Source organism: Bombus terrestris, chromosome 7, assembly GCF_910591885.1.
Source record: "Bombus terrestris chromosome 7, iyBomTerr1.2, whole genome shotgun sequence".
Taxonomy (NCBI): domain Eukaryota; kingdom Metazoa; phylum Arthropoda; class Insecta; order Hymenoptera; family Apidae; genus Bombus; species Bombus terrestris.
In genome coordinates this window covers 9546128-9572683 of record NC_063275.1, presented here as the reverse complement: position 1 = coordinate 9572683, position 26556 = coordinate 9546128, and the positions used below count along the sequence as shown (strand labels likewise).

Sequence of the window (26556 nt, the reverse complement as noted above, 5' to 3'; positions counted from 1 at the left end):
AGCAAATCTACTTCCTCCTATACATATGGGAATTAGGTAAGACAATGGCGATAAAGAATTGAATTAAAACTTCTGGCACGAATTTTATTCCGAGATTTACAACAAAAATGTTTCAACTAGTTAAAATGCCGCTTAATCTTGGGATATGAAACATTGACACGTATAACATAGGTAATACAAGACGATGTGGACAATTCAATAGTTTGCAATGAACTGATAGAATAGATTCATTTTCTATTTGCTTAGTGTGTTGTGTCTGCTTGTGGATAGGCCTCCTGTGCTTCCTAGAGAGGTGGGTTTCCTGATCAGTTGTAATATGACTCACTATCTGATAAATGGAACAGCCAATCCTCTCTGGGCAGCCCATATTCATTACTATTTTTACCACTTCTATCATGATATTATAATTTAGGTACAATCTTAATTATTCAATATTAATGAGAATATTAATAATTATGTTTTATTTTTGCATGAATCAATTATAGATTGTAATTATAATTATTTTATAAAGTTTCTTACACTAAGAATCGTCAGACATGAAGGAATTTTGGGATTTTAGCTCCTCCAATGTTTGAATTTGTTGACGGAGAAATAATATCCTAGAATGTTAAAAAAGATCAATTGATTTAATTTAATATAATGATTTTCTTTTATATGATTTTAATATAATGATATATACCTTTGTTCCTGTAACGTTGCTTGAATTTCTGTCAGCCTCACTATCGATCGTGCCGTCTTTAACTCTGCCGACACTCTTGTACACTGCAAACTTCCCATTGTGTGTGCTTCTTCACTAAGCTTCTGTGCCTAAAAACAATTACCCAAATATTATTCAATATATTGTTTAATGAATCATTATAACATATAATTTTTAAAATATATAATCTACAATTTTCAAAATAATTATATATACATCATATACCTGTTTTTCAAGAATATCAGCAGGAAAGGCACGCACATGTTGCGTTAAATCTTCCCGATAGTGATTAGCAAGTGATGGTGTTAAGGAAGGTGTTAAAGGAGGCTGTACTCTAGACAATGCTTGTAAACCTGTATTACTTAAATTTCCAAGGGAACCTAATGTACTAAGATTTTGCAATGAGCTTAAACCTTGTACTCCAGAATTCGTCGCCCCAGGACTCGTTACTATGAAAGGAAAACAAGTAGGCGATTATTAATTATTACGATTACTATGATTTTATTAAATACAAATTAATTTACTGATTATCAACATACATTTTCGAGCATCGATACAATCCTGGGTTTCCGAATGTGTGGGAGTAGGTGGTCCCTCATTTGTAACATTACCACTTGTATCAACCTTTAGTGGAACCATTACGTCATTTCCACTATTATTTCGGTCACCACTAGCTGACTGCTACATAAAAACATAATCGATAATCGAATAATTTTAACAATTATCGCATTTCTTATGTGTAAAGTTTCTTATTTGAAAGACTAAAACAACTAAAATAAATCAATTAAAATTACATAATATAAAGATACATTATTATCAATCTAATGGCACAAATTAGTAAAAAATTAGAGTACTTTTACATACAGGATGTTTTGTTTAATTTGAAACGATAGAATGTCTCACAAGGGATTAAAGTTATCAGAAAAATATTTTAACTAAAGTTGTTTGGTTTAAAGAGGGGGCATCATATGATGGAAATTGCATTTTTGCAGATTGCAACGTATGAAAGATAACATAAATAGAAGAATGTCACTTCACGTCTTTCCCTGTCTTTCGTATGACAAATTACAGTTAAAATATCTACAAACACTAATAGTTTTTCAACATAAATAGGTTAATATTTTTTCATAAGAAATGCTAAGATGGATCGATTAATGTATTAATGTATTAAGAAATATATAGTTCTATTTTAAAAAATGAAGTCATATAATATTCCCTTTCAAACCAAATAAATTTTGTTAAAATATTTTTTTTTTTTTGATAATTTTAATCTCTTCTGAGATATTCTACCATACCCTGCATATCTTAAAATTTAAATTGCAATAAAAGTTTATAAGAGTTTAAATGCCAATCATGAAAAGCAATTTTGTATAAGTTTGAAAAAAAGGAAACTAAATATTTAATTATGTAGAAAATGTATAACTTTCAAGAGAAAGATACAGAAATGTTAATTTATGATTAATAACTAGCATTTCCAGTTATTCCAGCATATCTTCAGTTAGACCTTCTTCTATTACTATGCATACATATATATATTTATTTAATTGTCATACACACCCACACGCGCGCGCGCATGTATGATAATTTTTTATAATACAAAAAATATCATTGATCATTTTAAAATACATAAAAATTTTTTAATTAAGAAGGTTTGGAAGTAGAATCAAATTAAAATATGTAAATAGATTTTTAATACAATATTTATGAATGGAACGTAATATCGTTATGTTAATCAAAATATTATGTCAATTATGTTATATTAATTGAAAAAAGATAATTGTCATTAATTTAAAAAAAAATAAGAATTTAAACATGTAAACATAAACTTACCTGTCTAGACAATAGAATAGCAGCTGTTTGAAGTGTTTGTAATGCTTTCTGTGGTGTAATGTCGGGTTGTTCCTTATTGCCTGTGATTTGAGACAAAAGTCTTGGAAGATTTGCTAATGAAACCGGTGGACCTGGAGCATTACTGTTTCCTTGTTGTGTTGGTGAATTAAGTTTTCCAGGTGTTTGCGGTGTAGATGGTGGATGTGATGTTAACCGAGGTAACGCTATAATCAATTATCAATCTATTAATATAACCTTCCTATTTATTTCACTTTCCATTATTGTACTGTTTGGATAGAACATACCAGTGGCTAACAAAACAGGACCTTGAGGCAGTGGATCGTGGGTACAAGATGTCAGAGGTTCGGAAGTTGGAGTAGAATCACCTGGAGATATATCCATATCTTGTGCTTGACGCTCCACTCCCGTTTCTTCTCTACCTGGTTCTCGATCTCTTTCGCGTTCTCGTTCTCTTTCCCGTTCTTTTTCCCTTTCCCTTTCCCTAATAGAAACATCTTCTCTACTACCACTACCACCACTTCCACTGCATGAGCTCCAATATTCTCGTTTGTCGGTCTGACGCGATGATTTACCATCTCGCACACTGCTACTATTTGACCGCGAGTTGGAATGTTTATCATGACCTACGAGCAAAAAAAATGAAATTCTATACTGAACAATTCCTTTAATGTTAAATATAATAAATGTACTTATAATGAAACAACAAATCATAATCATTAAAATATGAGAAATTGTATTTTTGTAAAGAAGGATGCTAACAGCGAGCAAAGGATCGTTTTTGAATTGAAGAAATTTATTTAGCGATATAATATTATTAGACGTACTTGACCTAGAAGAATAATCATTGGACTGACGTTGTCGGTTTTCTGTTCGACTAATCCATTCCCGTGGTTTTTCCCACTGAGAAACTTCTGTTTTGCAGTTGTAATAATACTTCTTGCCCGAAGAACTCATATGCTCTGACCAATCACCAAACCTGGCCGAACGTTCCATTGCACCTCCTCGCTCATCACCACGTTTGTCCTAAACAGACTGTTCTAAAATTTCCGGAAACGATTGAATCGATGGAAAATATTCATATGAATTCCAAAACTTGTTCGAAAAGTTGAAATTACATTTGTCCACGATGTTGATCCTGTGTACCCCTATTGAACTTCAATACTTGACAATTTTTTAACTTTTGAGATGACGCATTATACATAACAATTTAATAATATTCACTTAAATGTTAATAATTTGTCATTAAATTTTTGTATTATTTATCACATCAAATATGTGTAAAATATATATATAATATATTTAATTCAAATTGTTCAATAAATATGTTCTTTTCACCTCTATTATACTCTTTCAAACTATTTCTAATTATCTTTTGATTTATATGTACATCGTTTTAGTAACAATCATATGAAGTACATTTTATACTGACCTGACAGGAATTATGTGATGGTTTTCTCTGAGATGATGACTCTCTTGATGAATTCGATGATAATTTTATAGGATGTAAAATCTGTAAAAATAAGCAAACAATATTCAGATATTATATATCAGTAATATATTTCTATATAATATTATATCTCAAAAGTATGCAACTTGTATAAAATATAAGCCATTTAGACAAATTGGAGCTGCAACCATATTCAAAATGTTCCACAGTCCAACTACTATGTAAATGTGCAAAAAAATTTTGAATGCAATATTAAGGGAAAATTCAATGTACTCATTATATGTAAATAATTTTATATTTATGAAGTACAAATAAATAATATTTTTAATTATCATATAATAATCAAACATTTAGAAAACATCGAAAATTATATTTATATTAAAGAGTTAATATTTAATATTATTCAAATCTAAAAATTAATTAGATAATAAATGATAATATTCTTACCTCTCCACTACTCCTATCATGGTTGGTCCTGTGTTCTGAATCTCTGCTCTCACGGCTTCTCTTGTCTTTTGGGGATCGTGCACAATCTACACATATGCAAGTAAGCATGTTACAGCTGAAAATGTTAAGACACAACCCTGTTTTTATACTGAAGAAAGAAGGAATAAAACTTTAATTCTCAAAGAAATTATACAGCCGATTTTGCTATAACACAGATTTCATAATTTTAAAAAATATAATTTAAAAGGCATTGAAATAAAAGCACTATTCACTTATTATTCTTAATGAATATATGAAATATAGTTAAATATATAACATCTCTTTTACTACTCATTTTCTTACACATTTATTCTTCTTTATACATATATAATCTTTCTTTATGTGTTTTACATCTTGTAATAATAATAGAATATTAATTTACTAAAACATTATTTAAAACAACACTATAAAGATAATTAAAGTAAATTCTAAGTAAAAATATATCGTGTTCATATCACTTAATCTTGGTATTAACCTTTAAATTCCAGTTTCATATACATGTATTGTAATATTATTAACTACAAATAATGAGTATGATACATAACATGTACATATTTTTATAAATATCAAATCTTATTTTACTACTCTCAAATATGATGCTATTTTATTGATAATATTTTTTAAATGTATTTTTACTTTATCATATATTTCAAGAATTTATAAAAAATTGTGTTATCTTAAAACTTGCAACATAATTCTCATGCTTTACGAATGACATCAACAGGTTATAGCAAAAATGACTGTATTATTATTTAACATTGAATAAAATTACATTTACCAAATTTTTCATAATATAAATATTTGACAAATCTTTATTAAGCTTTTTGAATACAACTTTAACGTATCATATGTTTTGAATACTATTTTAAAGTATGATAATTCTGAAAAATATAAAAAATATTTAAATGTTATTTACCCGAGTACTTGTCCCTAGAGGAGGATAACTTGTAGTCTCTGTTTTCTCTCTCCTTCTTGTATAGGGGCTTGGATGTGTAGCTGCGAGGACTGTCTCTATCTGTTCCCATGCCCATACCCAAGCCCCCTGCTGGACTATAAGAGTTGCCATTTGGGGAATCTCGCATACGTCCCTCGTAACGACTATCTGATGATGTTGTTGATGATGAGTATCCACCCTTAGAACTGTTATATTTTGCGTTCTGTGTGAAAATATTAAATATCAAATATGATTAAATTAAATTTTCAATAAATTACTTTTTTTTGACAGATTAATTTCATAAATGTTAATTTATTTACTTTTAAGCTATATGTGTACCTTCTGTCTCTTAAAAATAAAAAAAACAAAGTTTAACATTTGATAATGATCATAAAAACTTTCATATACTTATTATTATATTCTTTATTGTTAGCAATTATGAAAAATATCAAAAATATGTTGTTACGATGTAACAACTATCCTACAAAAAACTATTGTATACAAAACTGTTTATCATATTAAATTCCAATTCTACACAGGAAATATTTAACAATACATCGTGTTTTTTTATTAAAGAATAGTTCAATACTATTTTTACAGCCTATATGAGGAAAAAATGAATGAATTAAGCATAATTGAAATATCGTGAAATTGTTTATTAATTTTACTAAAAAACGATTGTTGCAAATAATGTATTGTAGAAAAACCTTTAATTAATATATACATGCAACACTTCCAATGTACTATTAGTAATCTGCATAATGGAGAAGAATGAATTATTGATTTTCTAAAAGTGAGGTTATGTTTACAAGATTAAGTAAAATTTTCATCATTTATCAAAAGCAACAAAATTACATCAATTTGCGCACTATTTTTGCGATATTGAATATAAGTTGCAAAAATATACTGAAACGTGTATAGAATTAGTACATTAGTGCATTTTTAATAATACTAATAATTGAATGAATACTTCAAGGACAATATATAATTGAAGTTTTTGCACAGCACTTGAAGAAAATGTCAGACTTTCCATTACATCTGCCTTAATATTTTTGATATATAATCAAAAATATAAAAAAAGAAAAATAAATTTATGTACAAAAGGCTTACATATACTCAAATAGTATATATAATTTAATAATTCAATCTGTTTTTACATTTATAAGATGAGATTTTAAGATTTTTCGAATAAAAAATAAACAATAACCAAGTTCACTTATACAATTTCAAAGTGTCGAACTTGCAACGTATAAAATTGACTAAACTCGTATAGAGAAGAGAACTGATATTTTTCGCAATATATACGATTTACAATTCGTGTCTACAGTCTCTTATAAAACTATACAAACGAAATTACTTTGACACTCGATTACGGGAATCTAAAGCAAGAATATATATATATATATATATATATATATATATATATATATATATATATATATATATATATATATATATATATATATGCATATATATGTGTAAATATATATATCATCAACACACACAAACTAAGCGATACTTGCACTACATGAAAGGGACAAAATAGGCGGGCAAATTGCACGAGAAATATTAGAAATGCTAGAAGAAAAGAAAATATCGTACATTCCAATATTATAACACAATCTTTACAACTAATCTTTACTAATTGTAATTTAGTTAACAACGGACTATTAGGGAAAGAAAGATAACGTAAGAAATATGAAAGAGCTACTGACACAGTTGATCACGTAATTATCTAAAGAAAAAAGCGCGAATGAAATGAGTGAATTGTTTTATTTGATACGAGAATGAACAGAATCGCGGTAAAATCGTGCGTACAATCGCACTGTGAACGAATTACCCCACTCCTAAACCCCCGACACCAATTGCTCGAATGATATTTACCTGATAGGGATGGGCCTGGTGCTTTTCGAAGTACCTGAAACCATAGAAAACAAATAGTGAATAAAATCGCTAGACAGTGGGCATTCCAGGATGGAAAATGATATTTCCATCGAGGAATCTCTCCCACGAATAGCGGTAGTAGTAATATCGAGTGGGTCGGATGGACGGACTTTGTAGATGAGAGGTGAGGTGAGTAGAGGTTGGTTGTGTCAGGATTGGGTATTTGACGTCGGTACCCTACCCATCGCTGATCCTTTGTGGTTTCCTCGCATGCATTACCATCAATGCCGGTGTCTGTGGGAAATTCGCGGCCTCGGATGTTCCCTTTTCGGTCGGTCAATGTCATAAAAACAACATTAACGCTTATTTAACAGTCAACTTTCTTTCTACCCGGACGCCATGTCACATACGTGATCGGCCGCTAGCGGTTATTATAGCCGAAAAGTTCGAGTAACGTCTGCGCTTCGGTGTGCAACTTCTCTTCTCAGGACCGTATATACTGAACTTTTACGGCTGATTTGAATGAAACTCACGTGACAGCGTGAGCCATTTTACGAAATTCTTTTGTCAATTTGATTGACACTACTTGCAACAGAGTGATACAATTTTATATTTAATAGAAGAGATGTGGTTTTTATGTTTGCAGATGGATTAATTTGTGAAACATGCACGTGGTATTATGAAAGGAATATATAAAATTATATAATCATATTACTTTATTTATTTTTTCAATAATACATATAAATAATAATTCGTTTTGAAGAAATGTATACTCGTTATATATGTAAAGACAGAAAAATGTTGAATTTAAGTAACACTAAATTTTACAATGATAATCAGAGACACGATTATGATTTCGAAAAATTGAATCTACTTTAACATTCGGAGAAAAAAAAATTTACGAAATTTGGATAAAATACATGATATTTCACTAACAATGATAAGTAAAAGAAAGGTTATTTTGTACGATATACGAGGGTTCCTTGATGGGTGCGACCGTACCTGTATCTGCAACTTCCGTAGCGACGATCTGAATGTTACGACAACGACGGCGTTGATCTAGCATCGACGCCAGGCGCTGCGTTTTACTCGATTTTCAAAGAATTGTAAGTTTCGAGTACACCAACAACAGGCGGCGCAGATCGCAATAAATTTACTTTCGTGTACGGCTGTGCTGTTGCAAATGCGAAAAACTGAAACTATGAGTTCGCTTATTTGCGAGGAAATGAAAGTGACGGCTATGCCCGTTTAGTTTCATTTTGTTGCGTGTATGTGTAGTAAACGATGTAACACAGTGTGACTGATGGAAGTGGGGGTATTGAGTCTCTGCATTTTTGATGTGCTTCTAAAAACAAAATCACGTTAAAAGAAACTTGCAGCCTCTCATTGTTGATTATTGACTGTTATTCTTTTAAATTTTCTGCGTGACATGTTTAAACGTCAATACGTAATTGTATTATGAATCATACCGATGTTTCTACTATATTAAATATTATGTTACAACACGTGTACGATTATTACTGACTGTGAGTAGCTCGATTTTGTTTTCTTTGGTTTCGTCGTTATAGCACACGCTTGTTCTATGTATAGCGCAAAAAGTATGTAATAATTCTTCGACTCATAATTAAGAGATCAATTTCAGTTAACAGATAGTTAATAAACATGTCATGTAGAAATCATTGATTTTGTTCACCGAAATATTTCGTCAAAATATTAAATAAATTATTACGATATATGAAGACTACAGGGAAAAATATGATAAGTTAAATTTTCTATCTTTCTGCAGCAAAGGAGTCTTAAATTCACTACATTGTCAATCAATCCTGTGTTACCAAGATTTTCTTTTTATCTGATTTCGGAATAAAACATTTTCTTACTTTTTAAAATTTTTAAGACACTGCTCATTATAATATTATAATATCAAAGATAAATATTGCTTGTCTTAATAATTATGACTTTGGTTTTCGCACAACTTTGTCAACTTATTAGCTATTTTTCAAATACTAGTATCTTTCGATCTGACAGATTGTTTCTGTTTTTCATTATATGATGTTAAAACACTCCTATTTAATCACAGAGTAACATCAAAGCCAAAAAATTGACAAAAATTTACTTATCACGTTTTTCTTTTGTGATCTTTATATATATTTAATACATTATGTATACATAATCTTGTTGTTTTTTTAGGTTTAATAAGATTATTTTTAATGAAAATTATGGCCCATTCTACACAGGACACGAATATAAGCAGTTCTTTTACCTTGATTGGCAATTTATTAAACGATAATTCATTGACTAATAAATATTATCATTCTAATATATCATGAGAGGTAGGGGAAGAAAGAAGAAATAAACATATCAAGCAATAACATTCTGTAATCTTAATTGAATGTTATTTAATGATAAAAACATCATATATTTTCAAAAAGTTATATATTTTTATTTTATTGAATATTTATATAGTTTAGAAAAAGAAATAATAATGGATGAAAAGGATGAGATAGATTTAATATGGATATGCAATAGTCCTATCAATGTTTCAAAGAAATATGAAAATCAAGAACATGAGGATAATGGCCTCATTGATGTTAAATCATCTGAAAATATATTTCCATGGCTTAGTAAATTTAATAAAATAATGTGTTCATCTGTGGGACATAGAAATTACCAATTGTTAAAACATTTACTTTTCCTTTACACACAGTAAGATTATTGTTTTTTTTCTGAAATTAAAAGAAAGACAATAATAACAAAATTATTTACATTAAAATATATAATTGCATTATAATTCATGGTTTAAAACTAATTGATCAATATTTTGTATTTCAGAAATATTTTAACCAGTATAAATACATATTGTGAAAAGACACTAGATATGATAAAATTAAAAACTCATCTAAGTAACACACTAATATTTTTTCATCTTTACTGGAATGATATTAAAGAGGTATTGTTAGAAACAATTAATTATGAATTTAATAAAAGCAACAATATACTAGTAATTTACTGATGAATGTTTTTAATAGCATGTTAGCGATTGCAACTTATATTTAAGTGAGATGTCAGTGATATTGGGAATATATATAGATATAGAACTCAAAACTTCTAAACACACTATGGATTCTTCTAAACTTGCTTCAAAACTTCTTTCAGCATTATGGATATATTTAAGTAAGTTAAAAAAGGTATAATATAAAATATATTACACCAGTAGAATATAATAAAAGATGGAATGTCATTTTTCATACTTCTAAGACACAAATAACATTAGAAAGTAATATTTACTTTTGTTTCAGGTAATTCAGAGAAGCATATTTTCAGAGTGCTGCTTAAACTAAAGTTTACTACTAAAAAATATGCAAAAGTTTGTGACCTTATATTTATGTACGTAAATATTTTATATTCTCTGCTTCTTAGTTTAAAAATAAATGTAGTATAAAAATGTCTTTTTATGTAATATAAACTATTCTTTTTATACCAGGAAAAGTTTTGCTAATTTTACAAAGAATGTAGATTCTTTGACAGATGTAGATTATGTCAGGTATTTGCTTTTTTTAAAAGTATGGAAAAGGGTAAAAGAAACTGTTGAAGAGAAAAGGCAATTGAATAAGAAGGCTCTAACGATATTAGGTCCATGTATCCCAAAAATGCGTGATGAATTATTAAACATCATACCTAAAGCACCCACAGGGCTTGAAAATGAGACTATTTGGCTATTGCAATCAAATGCATTTGACTTAAAAACTGCATGCAACAATTTTTTAGTATTTGAAGAAACAATGTTTGCTGAATTTAAAGAAACCCCCTTAACAAGAACTTCTGAGCTGAATTTCCAATTATCACAAGTAAATTTTTTATTAAATAATATTTTCAATGTTTATATAACTTAATTCTTATTTTTTTATTTTTTTTTTTCAGAATTTGTCATATGATGTACACAAATTTTTTGCAAGTTATGAATTGAAGAAAAGTCATATAGGTAACTTAGAAAATAATTATTCCTTTGAAGAGAACATGAAAAACATTAAAATTAGCAATCAACAACTTTCTCTACCAAGAAAAAGAAACAAATTTGAGAAGTATAAAAAAACATCGAAATTAAAACCTGGAGAGGTAATTTTAATTAATTTAGCTGAGGAAGATGAATTAGGAATTGACAAAAAGAAAAAGAAAAGAAGGTGTCAAAGAAATTTAGAGTGGTTAAAAATGGCAAAGAAAAAATATAAAGTACAGAAACAAATTGATGAAATAAAATATAGAGATCAAATAGAAATTGCAGATAACTTCAAAAATTGTTCTAACAACATTCTTCTAGGAGATTTACCAATTTTAGACAATAATGTTAGTGAAAGTACAGCAAGTTGTACTTCAACTGAACAAAAATCAGTTAAAAATAATATTGTTAATTTGGAAAATATACTTAATCGTATATTCGATAAGAGAAATACTGAATTGAAATGTATGTTTCAACATAGGTGGTGTGATACATGTACTTCATCGATAAAACAAACTGATGTGCAATGCAGTAAAATTCTATATTTACTGAAATTTCTAAGCACTGTGGGACAAAATACTAAAGAACCAAAAGCCATATTAAATCTACTGAGAGAAAGTAGGGATGAAAATATGTCTTCTGAATATAGTTTTTCTTTTAGAAACACAGCTAATGAATCTAATGAAATAAATACTCAGGGTAAAGAATTGTTTTCTCAGCCAAAAAGTTCCATAAAGACAATATTCTTGTCAAGCGAGTGCCAAAATAATATTACAAATGTACAATCTATGAAACAACAATTGCCAATAGATACAGATTGTAATGTGATAGAAGAAAATACTTATTGTCAAACTGAATCTGCTTATGTACAAAATGATGATCATTTACATAATTTACGATCTATGAGTGGTCATAATTCACAAGTGGTAGAGACCATGAAAAAGAACATTGTTCAGGATATTCATGAATGTACAGGATGCTGTAAGAAGATTGATGTAAAACCTTTCTCCTACCATAACAATAGTATATTTAATACAATAAAGAAGGAAGATGTAACGCATAATACAATAGATAATAATACCATCGATAAAACAACAATTTGTGACAAAAATATAATGTGTATGCTAAGTGATCTTGACAAATGTATGGACGTATTAAATCGTATTGGTGAACATATTATGACCATTTATGCAGAAAAACAGCGCCTAGAATGTTTAAACAAAATGGACATATGTACTGTTTCTACTACAGTTTTGGGAAATCAGTGTGCAGAATCATCATCATCATCATTGTCGTCGTCATCATCAGATTGGATACAAAATATTAATTCATTAACAAATACAGAGAAACTTAGTAAGATTTTGGAACTATATGGAAAAAAGGACTTATTGAATGTATGTAACTGTCAAAATCTTCATTTTTTAAATGAATTTCATAAGTCAATCCCTCAATCAAAAGAATATCATTCTTATGGAAAAAATAATATTTTTTCTGGAAATAAACCATCTTCAAACCTCATTTGTAACCATATAAAATCCGAATTTGAACAACCTATTAAGAAAGAAAATGAAAATCTTGAAATTCTAAAAAATAATATACAAGACACAGATCAACATAAAATTAATGTACTAACAAATAATCAAACTTGTGACATATCTTTTACACATAATCTGGAAAATACTAAAGAATCAAATCAAGATATGCATTGGGAATCTACATTACAAAATTTGTCACAAGAAGCTAATATAGAAGAATCACATTCCATAGAGGAATTTGAAAATATCACTATCTTTGATAGTATTCTGAATGGTGATGAACAAGAAACTATTGAAGATGAACAAAAAATTTGGGGAGATTTAAAATCACCATTAATCTATGATAATTCGGATAGTCTATTAAATTGCATTACAGAATTTTTTTCACAGCCTGAACATTTGCATACTAACGAAATGGAAGAAAAGTATATATTGTCAGATGCAGAAGATTCTCAAACATTATTATCTGAAGGCAGCTTTGGAAGAATTGGAATATTAAATTTTTTATTTGATTTTTATTTAACAGATATGGACTTTCCTTCGAATAATCTTATGCATTCAAATATACAAGCAGTTAATCCTCGGTTGATTGAGAAAACTTTTGAAGAAAAGACAGCTGAAAAGAATGATTTAGAAAATACACTTTCACAAGAGGATAAGGAATTGTGTAGCAATCAAAATCATTCTGTTAATAATAGCGTGGATATGATTGGATTTGAATTGAACACAAGTAGAGAAGAAGTGCTTGAATTTCTTCCAGTAATTAAAAGTACACCTTCATTCTCTGGTCAATCAATTAATTTAGTTAATTCAGATAGCATACTTTCTGAAGAGAAAGAATCGTTTCCTAAATGCAGTCTTTCTAGTCCTACTGATAAGTTTAATGTTGGTAGTCTTAAAGAAACATTTTATATTTTTCAAAAGGAAGATACTATTAATCAAACTCAATCATTCAGTGATATAAAAAATGAACATTTACCTGAAATTTGTATTTCCAACAACATTCCATCAGATGAATCTATGAATTATATATTGAATCAACAAGAGAATGATATTCATTCATTGCAGAAGTATACATGTGTAGAACTTGAAACTAGTCCTTTAGTAGTAAAAGAATCTTTAGATTCTTGTGATTTATTGTCTTCCACAGATTTAATATCATGTAATACCGATACAACACTACAGTGCATTGAACAAACAGATGAAAGTTCTTTAAGACAAAAAAATTCTCAGGAAAACATGCAATACAATTATGAAGAAAAACAAAATCATATTATGAAATGTAGAACAGAAATTAGTGGTCATCTACAATCCAGATCACCTAAACAGATATTAAAATGTAAAAAGAAAATTAAAATAAAGAAAAAAGAAAAGCAATTATTTTCATCTATTGTTCAATCTAATCAGAATGAATTGAGTTTAAGATGTTCACAAATTACTATTGTTAATCCTTTGGATTATCAAGATGTGCAAAATACATGTGAATCATCACTATCTACATTTCACATGTCATATTGTCAAAGATCACCTAAAAATGGAAAGAAACAACTAAACTGTGCAAATGTTCAACAATCGAAGCGTATGTCTCAACAGAAGCAACAAATAGTATTAAATTTTCATGAAGATTCTATGGTGAATTCAATCTACAAGGAAGATTCTAAATTACAAAATCTCCAGTGCATCATGGAAGATAATATCTCGGAAGATTCAAGAATGTTAAATGTACCAGAAAAATCATATACAACTGAAGATAAATCTCATTTCAAAATATCAAATAGAAATACGAACATTGATACTAATATTACAAAAGCAAATTTTATAACAGATAAAGACATAATTGAATTTTCAAATAATATAAAGTCTGCTAAGTGGACATCACAGAATATAAATAAACAGCCATCAAATTCTATTAAAGAACAAGCAATTTTAGATGAAGATATACCTTTGAAGAAAAGAAAATTAACTTCAAAATTTTCATCAACTGTAAACACAAATACAAGTGTTAGTTCTGTAAATCAGCAAAAAATGCGAAGAAAGCATTATGTTTCTACAAAAAAAGGTAACTATATGTTTGATATCTTTGACAATTTGCCTTTTTCCTTGAAATATGAGTCCATTTTCAATATAGTTATAGAATATTATTTTGAATAAATAAATAAAATGTCTTATAGCTAAATACTATCATAAAATGATTGTATTATATAATAAAATTTATATGTATATTTTACATCTTATATACATATCCAATAGAAGTATTAAAAACACATAATGATAGTTCTTTCAAATAAAAGTCATCATACTTATTTTAATATCTACATATTAAATTTCGAAACAAAGACAAAATTAATAATTTTCCACATGGAAGATCAACATTGGAAGATATTTTAGTACTTCTAGTGTTTCATAAATTCATCATAATTAAAATTCTTTGCATAAACAAAAATGCAATTATAAGCATAAAGAAGAATAAAGTTTGTGGTAATTTGTAACTCAAGATTCATATTTATAGCTATAAATTTTCTGGTACCTATAACATTTTCCTAAGTGAAAAAAATGGTAATGTGATACACATATTTACATATTTTTCATCTATCTTATTAGAATATAATAAACTATAATATATTTACATAAATGTATTATCTTTAAGAAGTAATATTATTCAGAGGTAAGTTTATTTCATATTTTTAGAGTTTATGTAAAATTTTAATATAATATTAGTAGTTATTCATTTTTATGAATGTAATGTTATAATATTTTTTATAAATATGCATTATATTACATTAAATTATGTTTTTGTTTATAGGTGTGATGTATACAAATAAATTGAAGAATATAGTAGGTGAGTCATTGAAATGTAAACAAATTTTGAAAATAAGTTATTCCCAACAAAGACAAATATTAGGTTGTCCCAAAAGTTCATTTCGTTTTATAAGGAAATGGTAGATGCACAACATTTTTTGTTTTATATTATTTTATTAAAGTATGTATGATTCATTTTGTAGTAATAGAACAAAATTTATATTAAGCTTTCTAAACTGATTAAACAAAGAAATAATACATACACTATTTAATGAATTATAAATACATGCACTTTCTTAGATAAAATAAATTTTTCATAACTACAGAATATTATATATTTTTAATTGAAAATAAGATACACATCATAAAATTATAAATGATAATAACCACATAATAATTTGTAAGAATAATTACAATGATTATGTTAGTTAGTCTTAATATCACAAAAATTGTTATTATATGATTATATATACTTTTATTAAGAATGATACATATCTTTATTATTCTAACAAAGTAAATTTAGTAACATTATTACGCAATTTTAAGTGATAAAAATTATTTTATTTTATTATGATTGTAAAATTACTTGAAAAGATTATATTATTATCGTAATTATCTTTTATTAATAGTATTTCAATTATGATATGTTAATTACAGCGCAAAATAATGATAAAATAGAAACAAATTCTACTGAAACAATGGAGAAGGTTGAAGCCTCTCCCGTTAAAGGAATATCAAATTACGAGGAGAAACAGGAATCACCAGGTGCACTACTCGAAATTTCAACAGTGCAAAAAAAATTTGAATCGCAAATGGTACCGAAATCATTAAAATGTACAAATATTGCACAAACTGAATTCTGCGCGCGACCAGGATTGGAAATTTGTAATTACGACAAAATAAAAGAGAATGTAAGAGAAAATACATCAAACATCACTAACATTAAAGAATCTATTTTCGAATCTTTTCCTATGAATGAGAAAGATATTTCTAATGCAATTAATAGAACGTGATTGAATGAAAATATTGGAAATAATGGAATTTCTTATATTGGTGCAAACTTTAAGAAGCAGAATATAATAGACGATAAGTGGGATAATAATATTTGCAAACATATTAATAAAGATGTGCCCTATGTATCTAATGAAGTATTTGGTGTGTCATCGCAGATAATATGCGAAATGATATAATAATTTGCATAAAGTGGCAGATATTTATCAACCACTTTACCATTGATCTATAAAAATTGTGTTGGCAATATAGAATTATATGTGTCATATATGTATTGTACATCAGTATTATGTAGTTTACAAATTAATGTACACAATTTCCCTTCATTCGCACGTCAAATTGAGTAGCCCATGTAAAAGATTGTATTGCTGCTAAATTGCACTACTATATTGTCGCACATTGCAAACAGTGTATACATCTGGCGACAGATATCCATATGTTTTGTACCAGAATAATTCCTATTTTTTCTCAGTGCACTCATCAATACCAAAATCTTATCCATTATTGTGTAAAATGGAAAAATTCCTTTACAAAATAAAACATTGGAGACACTTGGAGTATAGTATGACTTGAAAAGAATGTTTAAAGAAGATACGAAAAATAAGTTGCCCTTTTAAAAAGGACATGCTACAGCTTACGGAAAAATGCCAATGAAAGTTGAAAAAATAGACAGTTATTCAGCTATACCTAAGATAGATTGTAGCTGCTGTAAAAGCGTTAGACGGTACGCGAAAGAAATCCGATGAAATTGTTAAATCCGAATACGAACTATCTCTTGTGAAAAGAAAAAACCGCATGGTGATTATTACTGCAGTTTACATTTGATAGAAAGAAATTATAATAAAGACGTACACGTTGCCAGTTCGCATCAGAATCTCGCGAAAAAAAGACTAAAGCTCACTGTCCACAAATCACTATATCCGTTTATAGTTGCAACATACGCCTCTCTACTGACAGTGTTAACGTCATTCGTCATTACGAAAACGACTCGCTTCCTTTTTTTGGACAAATGTACGTTACTTTACAGTGACTGCTGCATGGAGGCGTACTATTAACATCAACACATGTATGAAGCTACACTTTGTAGACAGTGGGTGTAAGAATGCCAATTTCAATCGACAAAGTATCAAACTGATAATATCGTATTATCAAGAATCTCCAGAGAACAGTTAAAACATCCACGCGACGGAAAAAGATTAATCGTTTAAACTGACTTAACAGAGAATTGATGGAGTAAGAAGGAACGTACAAAAGAGTAAAGAAGAAATAATCGCCTCTACGGGAAGAAAGAAGGAAGAATGGAACGTTCCTAAAGTAAATTATTCTTACACCGATGCTGATTCAGAATGGAGTCCGTCCGGTGAGTCAAAACGCAAATGGAGAAAGGTTAGTCGATGATCGATATTATGGAAATTCATTATTGTAAGAAATTTTTCTGAGATATAAATAATCAACTGTACATTACTCCATAAGACTGTGGCAACGTAAAAGGGTCCCACGAGATCGTGTGTGCGTGTGTGCTGGCGTGCATGGTACGTGCGTGCGTGCGTGCGTGCGTGCGCATATTGCCAATATTTCAGACTTCTCAACATTATTGTGCATGTAAAGAGATCCTTAAATAATCAATATACATATATTAACACTTTGAGGACGGAGCCGCTTGACAGCGTCGCTGTGGACAAGAGGTATTGGCGCGCGCAATTGAGAAAATATACATGTTGAACGTTTAGGTTATTCATTGTCCAGATTTGTATTATTTTCATTAATATTTAGTTCATCATCACTGTCACTATTACTAGAAATATTGAAATGTCTAAGCCGATTCCTTGTTAAACGGAGTTAGTTTCCATTGTCTGAGGCACTGTCGTCACCTTCTATCTTGTCAGGTTCAAAATAATGTTCGTCATTACTACTATCACTATCGAACATGTTCTTTCTGGAACTTTTAGGCATTCTGTATAAAGTATTATAAAAAATATATAAATTATATAAAAAGCTTTCTGATTCATCTGGCAATGCTATGGAAAGATTTAAATTCATTCTGACTCGACCATCATCCTGCATCGCGAGTTTACGTTAAATGAAAGATAAGATTTCTAAAGATCTACAAGTTTCTTTCATCAAAAACATAATACTGTTTAGTTTATTGTACCCATGTGTAAATACGCATAAGATTATCGTTCGGAAAAATAGACATACGTCAGCCACTTCAAAATAACTGTACGGAACTGTGAACAGATTCGAGCGGCTATACGCCGACACGCGTCCGTAACGGTAAATAGACTTGGGCGGCTATTTGTCGACACTCGTCCGTAAAGGATACAATATACATATAATATATGAGGATCTCCTTACATGCATAATAATATCGTGTTCAGAACCCTGAAATATTGATAATATATATATTGATCATTTGAGGGTCCCTTAAACTTATAAATACTGTATAAATGAGAAGATAAATTATTGTTGGGAGATATTTGCACATTGGAAAAATGTACAGTACAATAATCGAAGATCAACATTAGTGTAATTTTTCGAAGAATTCCAAAGCAACAATATGGAGGATGTTTAGATATCATAGATCGTACCTGTATTCTGTTAGACACAGGTAGTTTCATATTAAAAGAATAAGAACTCTTTTAGTGTTCGTAATTTCCTGTGTGTAAAATTGAGCAGTATTATCTTGCATTTTATCTAATTTCAATGATTACTTAGTTTTGATATAGTCCTAATAATTTTAATTCAATTGAGAATATCTATAATCATTTAATGAAAATGTTTTCATTTATGAAAAAATTACTTTTGTGTGTAATTATGTAAATATAATATTGTAATGCAAAATAATTGTAAGCAAAGTTTTATAACTCTTATATAGTATGTGAAATAATTTACATTCACGAATAATTCTAAATGTATTATACCAAGCTGCATAAAGTATCATATTGTGGTATAAGACAATTTGATATTTTGATGAGAATTAATTAAAAACAATATTTATTAATATTAAAATTAGCTGAGATGCAGATTTTTTATAAGATTGTGCATGTATGTGTATAAAAATCATAAAGTTTTATGCAACAAAATATAAATTATTGTAGCGCATAAAATTGCCATTACTTAATGTTAATTACTATTGACATTACTTTAATCTTTCCGACATTGCAAAGTATTAGATTTTATATTTCTTAATTTATAAAATTATTTAAATTCGAAGAAATAAGAAAACTTACTATACAATTTGTACATGTACATAAATGTAAATAATACAGCAAAGTATGATTTCAGATACAAAGTTTATAAAAGAAAGTATTTGAATGATCTCTCCAGTAATATTTAAATTATAAACTTTTTTAAGATTTTACTTGCTAGATTTTTTGTTATTATGTTAGTTTTTTCAATGTACAAAATACATACTAAGGTTTCAACAAAGTTTTTAACCATTCCTAAAATTTTGAAGAAACTCTTGTTCTTATTTACTTTATACTAAACATAATATTTTACAAAAATTACAATTTTTAGAGACGATATGTCATGCCAAATACCTTTTTTAATTAATTTAATTTGCAAAAAATATAGCAAAGTATATTAAAGTGCTAAAAATTCGAAGTATGATTCTAGGCACTTTATTCTTTTTTAAAGTAAATATTATGTATATCAAAAAATATTAATTACATTTTGTAAGGTTTGCTTGAAAAGTATTATCTATTGGAAATTTATGGTTGACAGTAATCTTGAAAGCAATATTAAAATAATATGTGATATTTTAATTTTAAAGTAGTTTCAGTTTGATTTGTTGAATTTTATACATCCTATTATATTAATAAATTTTATAAATTAATTCTTGCCCTTGTAAATACAATCAGAATTTATTGTTAGTATAACTTATATGCAACTTATTTTTAGTGCTGATAGTTTTTATCATTATCTTTGTATGTTATATGTTTATAATATTTATGACAATTTTAATATCAGATATTGACACTAAACCTATCGACACTTTTTGTATATTTACTCCTTAAAAAAAGTTATTGCTTTTTGTTGCTCAATGAATTAGTATATGAATAACTTTCATAAAATAACAGTACAAATTTATTTTTATATAATTTCAATTAGAAACTAGGAAAGAGGATTAAAATTGAAAAGTAGTTATATAGCTTCTTCTATTCCTATACACCTTGTATACACATAAATACACATTTTTTTAAATATATAAATAATACATAATCCCATTCGCTTTCACTGCATTTTTTTACAAATTATTCTGTTCTCGAATGTACATCTGCCGTACACATATTTTTTGTAAACTCTACAATATTTTACTTGACAAGATTTTCGTACATGTGAATTCGAACTTGTATTTGTTGATGCTTTTGGTACATCTTCTTCTTCCTGCGATTTTTAATATGCAGCGTCAAGTTCTTTAACTAACAAGAATAAAAATTCCTTCTTTAAAATTTTTTCTCCCGTTGTTTCTTTATACAAAACCTAGGCGTTTATTCCAGCTAGATCCAGAATATTGAAGAACACCTGCAGAGGTTAGCTACAACATTTCAACTTGACAATACATTTTCTTGCCATTTGGTCATTTCTTTAGAGAAATGCCATATTCAGATAGCCTTCCTTTGTACTGATTGTATAAGTTTAGGAGAGTAATACCATGTTATCTCGAGCAGTCAAATAGATCGGTGACGGTAGATAGGACAGGCTACATATATTTCTTGGAAAAGAGAGAGAGAGAGAGAGAGAGAGAGAGAGAGAGAGAGAGAAGTAAATACTGAAAAATACATTGTATGCATATTTTAAGAAAAGCTATATATTTTGATGGCGATGTGATAATGTTTAAATATGTAAAAGCTGTACAAAAGTTTGAGAACGGTCAAATTGACCGATAGTGGTGGGTTTAGTGTTAATTGCTTGAAAAATATAAAAAACATTTTATTTGACATAACAATAGTGATTACTTCTGAAACAAACCTTACTAAGTTTTAAGTTTATCATCTTAGTTTTATGTAGGAGTGATTAAAATAAAAAAGAAGTATTTTTCAGAAGAAATTTATTGTCAACTATTGAAGTTACATATTAGTTTTTATAAGATATAAAAATGATATAAGCAAGTAATCCAATAGTATATAAGTAATTTAACATATCTAGTATTTATTAGTTACTTTTATATTAAAAAATACGTTTCATTTTTGTTTTTTTTTTTCCCCTCCCAAAGTACAAGAATTATACAAAAAGACTTAATTTTTAGTATTTTCGAAATATTATTAAAATAATAATTAATTGTTACTCTTCCAATAAAGTAGTGTGTATTTTATGTTAAAAATTAAACACAAAATAAAATTGTTTATGCGGATTTGTATTTTGTATGTTTATGTAAAAGAGATATTTTTATTTTACTTAAATTGTTTTATGTATTGTTTGCAAGTATTATATCTAGTAAGTATTATATTTAGCAAATTAAGTCATATTATTTATATGGTACTATTTGACCTTAATAATTGCAAGCTTTTAACCATTCGCCATTCCATTTGATTGCCTAAATAGAATTGTAAAAAACTATGATAGTTATTCTTAGTCAGTTTGTAAATTATAAATTATTCGAAATCATTACTTTTACACATATTATATTCGTCATGTAATTAAAATACTTTTTTAATTCAACTAAGAAAAATTCAATTAAGAATAAAAAATTATTTACCTGCAATATACAGGGTGATTGATAACTGGTGGTATAAGCGGAAAGGTGGTGATTCTACGCGAAAAAGAAGTAAAGAAGTAAAGTAAAGAAAAAAGAAGTAGAAAATATACAATAAAAATTTTTCGTTTGAGGCTTTGTTTTCGAGAAAATCGACTTAGGTGTTCATAGAAATTTAATTAGAAGAGCAGAAGTATGTGTTCGGCAGAATGGGCAACATTTTCAGCAATTTTTGTAATAATAAACTTTATGATTACTTCATATTATTTCATTATGTATTCCTAATTTTCCGTTACGGCAAAAACAAACTTAAACTGCGATAATATCTATCGAGACAACGATCTACAGTGAGAACCGTTATAACGAGACGTGATAAAGCGCACGCGTACCGAGCGAAAATTCAAAGTCGATTTTCTCGAAAACAAAGCCTCAAACGAAAAATTTTTATTCTATATTTTCTACTTCTTTTTTCGCGTAGAATCACCCCCTTTCCGTTTGCACTATCAGTTACCAACCATCCTGTATATAAAAGTAAGATAACGAATTATTTTGTATCCCAAAATCGTAAATGATACTGCGTAGACATTGACAAAGGCGTGAACAACCTTTGCTATTTTGTAGAAAATTGTATTCTCGTTTAAATATTTAAGATCTGAATTTTAGAAATATGTATAAAAGATTGCTTATATATTTCAAACCATACAATATGTCACTAAACGGCGTATAAAATAAAATAAAAGTATAGACATACTTATATGACACGAAAGAAAATTTATTTGTAAATTCATGAAATGTAATGTGATTGAACAGTTCTTCTATAATTACATTGTAAATTTATAACTTCGTAAATTTGTTTTCTTCCTAATATAATTTTTCGAAACTTATGTACACCTAGCAAAATTGGGCATACTAAATCCATGTTTTATAAAATACAGCAAAAAGTATTGTACTACAGTTTAAATTCGATTGCTGAAAAGAAATAGTCAAATAAATTAATCTTGTTTTCTTTATTAATGTTCCCAGACATACAACGATTTTACCAATATAAAATTGAGCGTACGGAGTAAGAATCCTCCCAAATATATATTGGGTTATATTGTTATGCATTTGTTTTTCGATTTTATTATAGAGGTACGGTTACCCTACATTGTAAGGCACATAGCATAATTTGCTTTGATTTTCGTTTGTTATTTCGCACCAGTTTAACAACGACTTCGGAAAGAAAAGAAACTGATATTTCTCTTCGATAAATCATTGTATATTTATATTGTAAAGGAAGTTCTCTGTGGCAAATTAGTAGTATAGTTAATGGTAGAATCCATTTTATTGCACATAAAATAATAAATAAATTTAGATATGAAGGTGCAGTAAAAAATAAGAGCGATCGAGGCAGAAAAATATTCTTTCCGAGTATAACGAAAGATATGTAGTGCGAGAAATTAAAATTAAGCTCGCAAAATTACCAATAGATGATTCTTCAAGACTTAGCAAGCCTGTCAAGGGGAACAATCCGTCAAGTTTTGCATAGAGAGGGGTACCACGATCGAGTATCTCGAAGAAAGTCCTATATTTCCAAAGCAAACAAACTAAAATGTTTGCAATTATCCAGAAAGTTTCTGGAAAAATTTAATTTTTTCTGACGAAATTAAAATTAATTTATTTGGTGTGGACGGTAAAGAAATAGCATGGAGACGGTCGAATGCACAGTTCCATAAAATTCATGTACGACTACATGACCAACTTTTAAATACAATGGGAGATTAATCGTGATATAGGAAATATCGAATTTATAGAGGAAACAGTGGAGAAGATGAAATATCTGGGCATTTTAAAACGAAATTTATAACCATTGGTTATCAGTATATCATTTACAGCAAAAGAAAGTAATGATTGCATTATAATGTCCTAATATTATTGAAAACACCACAATTATCGGATCTGAATACAATAGAACATTTATGGAGAGAATTAAAAGATCGATTAGAAAATTGTAATATAAAAAATAAAGAAAGTGGAAAGAAAAAAGTGGTAGAAACGTGGAAAACGATAATCGAAATGATGCTGTGACGTTTGCAGGCAGTCATAGATACTCACGGAAATGCGATAAAATATTAACGTAAAACATTTCTTAAAACGATTTTGTTTTTTTAAAATAAGTTTATATAAGTAAAGTTGTTTTCTTACTTGTACACTTAATTGTGGATATAATTTCAGTTTGCGAGATATAAAATTATCACCTAGAATACAAAAATGCAGGTCTCAACTTTAGTGATCCAACGATTCAAAAGTTATATTAAAAGTATAAAAATTTAATTTTTAATTTTATTTATAACAGAGAGATACTGAAATAATATATGATATTCAATTAATGAAGCTGCACATCTATTTATTTTATACATATACTTCTATTATACATGTTATAATAGATGCATATAGATTTGTATTTTTACTATTACCCTATTGAAGGATTAACAATTATTCATGAAACATCACACAATATTTAAGGAAATCATAGTTAATGTTAAATAAATAGAATGTACAAAAAAAGGAACAGTAGAAATTAATTAAATACCTTATTAGGATATTATGTATTAAATGTATGAGAAATACCACTTTGCGATAATAAAAATATTTCTATTATATTACTGTGTATTCAAACCTTTGCTAAAAGGTAGGAAAAGGGAAAAGAAACTGAAATGTTTTAATCTGACCAATTCTTGAATAAAATACTTGTACTATACATGTATTTAAATACCAAAAAATATTTTCTTTTTTATATCATATGTATAATGATAAAATCAGTTATTTAAAGACATGTATTAGAGTTAAATTAGATATACATAATTTATATTGATAATGATTTATAGACGTAAATGTAAAGTTATAAATGTAACGTTATGATCTGTACGTATGAAAGATGAAATATGTGCTATTATGTTTCACTAAATAACTCTGTAACAAGATTAATGTGGACGTTAGGTATTTGCATTACTTTGTACACATTAATGTATTTTATGCGATTAACGTATTAATCGAATGATTGTACCAGATTTATATAATTTACAATTATACTAGTTTGTCCATAATGTACGATTTAGAGACTGAACAAAAGAATAAAGACAACGCAGCGCTTTTATATTTATTTTTTTCTTGTCTTTTATGCAATAAGTTTTAGAAGACTAAAGGTTAAAATATCTTTTAAACTAATCGTTATACCTTAATATCTTTTTATAAAGAATGCATTAAATAGTGTATAAAAATGTATAGTTTCGCTTCAAAAATTACATTGGTATTAAAATCTCTTTAAATAAGAATGTAAAAAGAAATCGAAATATCTTACTAAATACCCCCTATGAAGTTAAGCAACTTTTATATGAAAAAATTTTTCGTATTTTCATTAATTAAGAAAATAATAGCGTATATACAAATAAATTGAGTATACTGTAATAGGATAATAAAATTATATAGAATTACATAAATATACATCTCTACAAAAATTTTCTAAACATATTTTAATAAATAAAATTTACTTCAGTGTTTTATTATATTGTTAATATTATGTTAACAAATGATCTACAGATATTTAAAGGTGTATATATATATTTACAATTATATTGTACACAAATATTATAACTATATATATATATTATATATGTATATTTCTAAAGCTTTTTAAATCTAAAATAACTTTAATTTTCATATCTTCAATCTTTTTTTCCTTTCGAAAGTCCAATTAAAAATATTTTTGATGCATAAAAACTACAGCTATATATATATTTTTTTATCTCTTAAAATTTAAAATAGTTTTATTTTTCATGCATATCTTATTCTATTTGCATCTTTTATTTGAAGAATGACGAAATTGCACAAACTACTATATATTATGGAATATTGTTGGAAAACAAAAATATTTTTATTTGTAGGATACTATAAAACGGATAAAAGCACTTTAATGAACATATAAAATAACTATGTATATTAAAAATGAGTTTTACATAATGTATCGTAATATAGAGTCAAGTATTAGATAAAATAAAAATCTCATAGATACATGATTTTAGATGTTTAAATAAAAAATAATTAAATATAAAGGTATTAAAAGAATATATAAACGAGTACCCTGTTACAAACTACGTCTAACCCTAATCGTAAACGTAAAAAATTTACGCTAGGGACGTAAATATGAGGTAAATATGTTTATACCATTTTTCTTAAAAAAC

General features: G+C 27.7%; 2 protein-coding genes across 12 annotated transcripts; one reads left to right on the top strand and one right to left on the bottom strand.

Moving 5' to 3' along the window:
• Positions 1-70: 70 nt before the first annotated feature.
• On the bottom strand, positions 71-7750 carry LOC100644367 (WW domain-containing adapter protein with coiled-coil homolog). Of its 5 annotated transcripts, none has more exons than XM_020863760.2 (12): positions 7470-7750; positions 7300-7333; positions 5398-5638; positions 4443-4528; positions 3978-4058; positions 3373-3571; positions 2833-3171; positions 2528-2751; positions 1237-1375; positions 923-1146; positions 680-807; positions 71-599 (listed from the first exon to the last, which is right to left on the bottom strand). In XM_020863760.2, the coding sequence occupies exons 1-12, from the start codon at positions 7643-7645 to the stop codon at positions 521-523; spliced, it is 1950 nt and encodes a 649-aa protein (XP_020719419.1). In that variant the 5' UTR covers positions 7646-7750; the 3' UTR covers positions 71-520. The 5 variants fall into 5 exon arrangements, with proteins under 5 accessions (XP_020719419.1, XP_020719418.1, XP_012165489.1 ...); XM_020863759.2 differs by having other exon boundaries at positions 1237-1378; positions 7470-7748; XM_012310099.3 differs by having other exon boundaries at positions 7541-7733.
• Positions 7354-21394, top strand: LOC100644060. 7 transcript variants are annotated; one of them, XM_048407424.1, is made up of 10 exons: positions 7354-7488; positions 9487-9629; positions 9763-10002; positions 10129-10246; positions 10326-10470; positions 10596-10683; positions 10781-11144; positions 11218-14887; positions 15632-15667; positions 16285-21394. In XM_048407424.1, exons 3-10 carry the CDS (start codon positions 9782-9784, stop codon positions 16638-16640), a joined length of 4998 nt encoding a protein of 1665 aa, XP_048263381.1. In that variant the 5' UTR covers positions 7354-7488; positions 9487-9629; positions 9763-9781; the 3' UTR covers positions 16641-21394. The 7 variants fall into 7 exon arrangements, with proteins under 7 accessions (XP_048263381.1, XP_048263378.1, XP_048263379.1 ...); XM_048407421.1 differs by lacking the exon at positions 7354-7488 and adding an exon at positions 8158-8405; XM_048407422.1 differs by lacking the exon at positions 7354-7488 and adding an exon at positions 8158-8567.
• The last annotated feature ends 5162 nt before the right edge of the window (positions 21395-26556 follow it).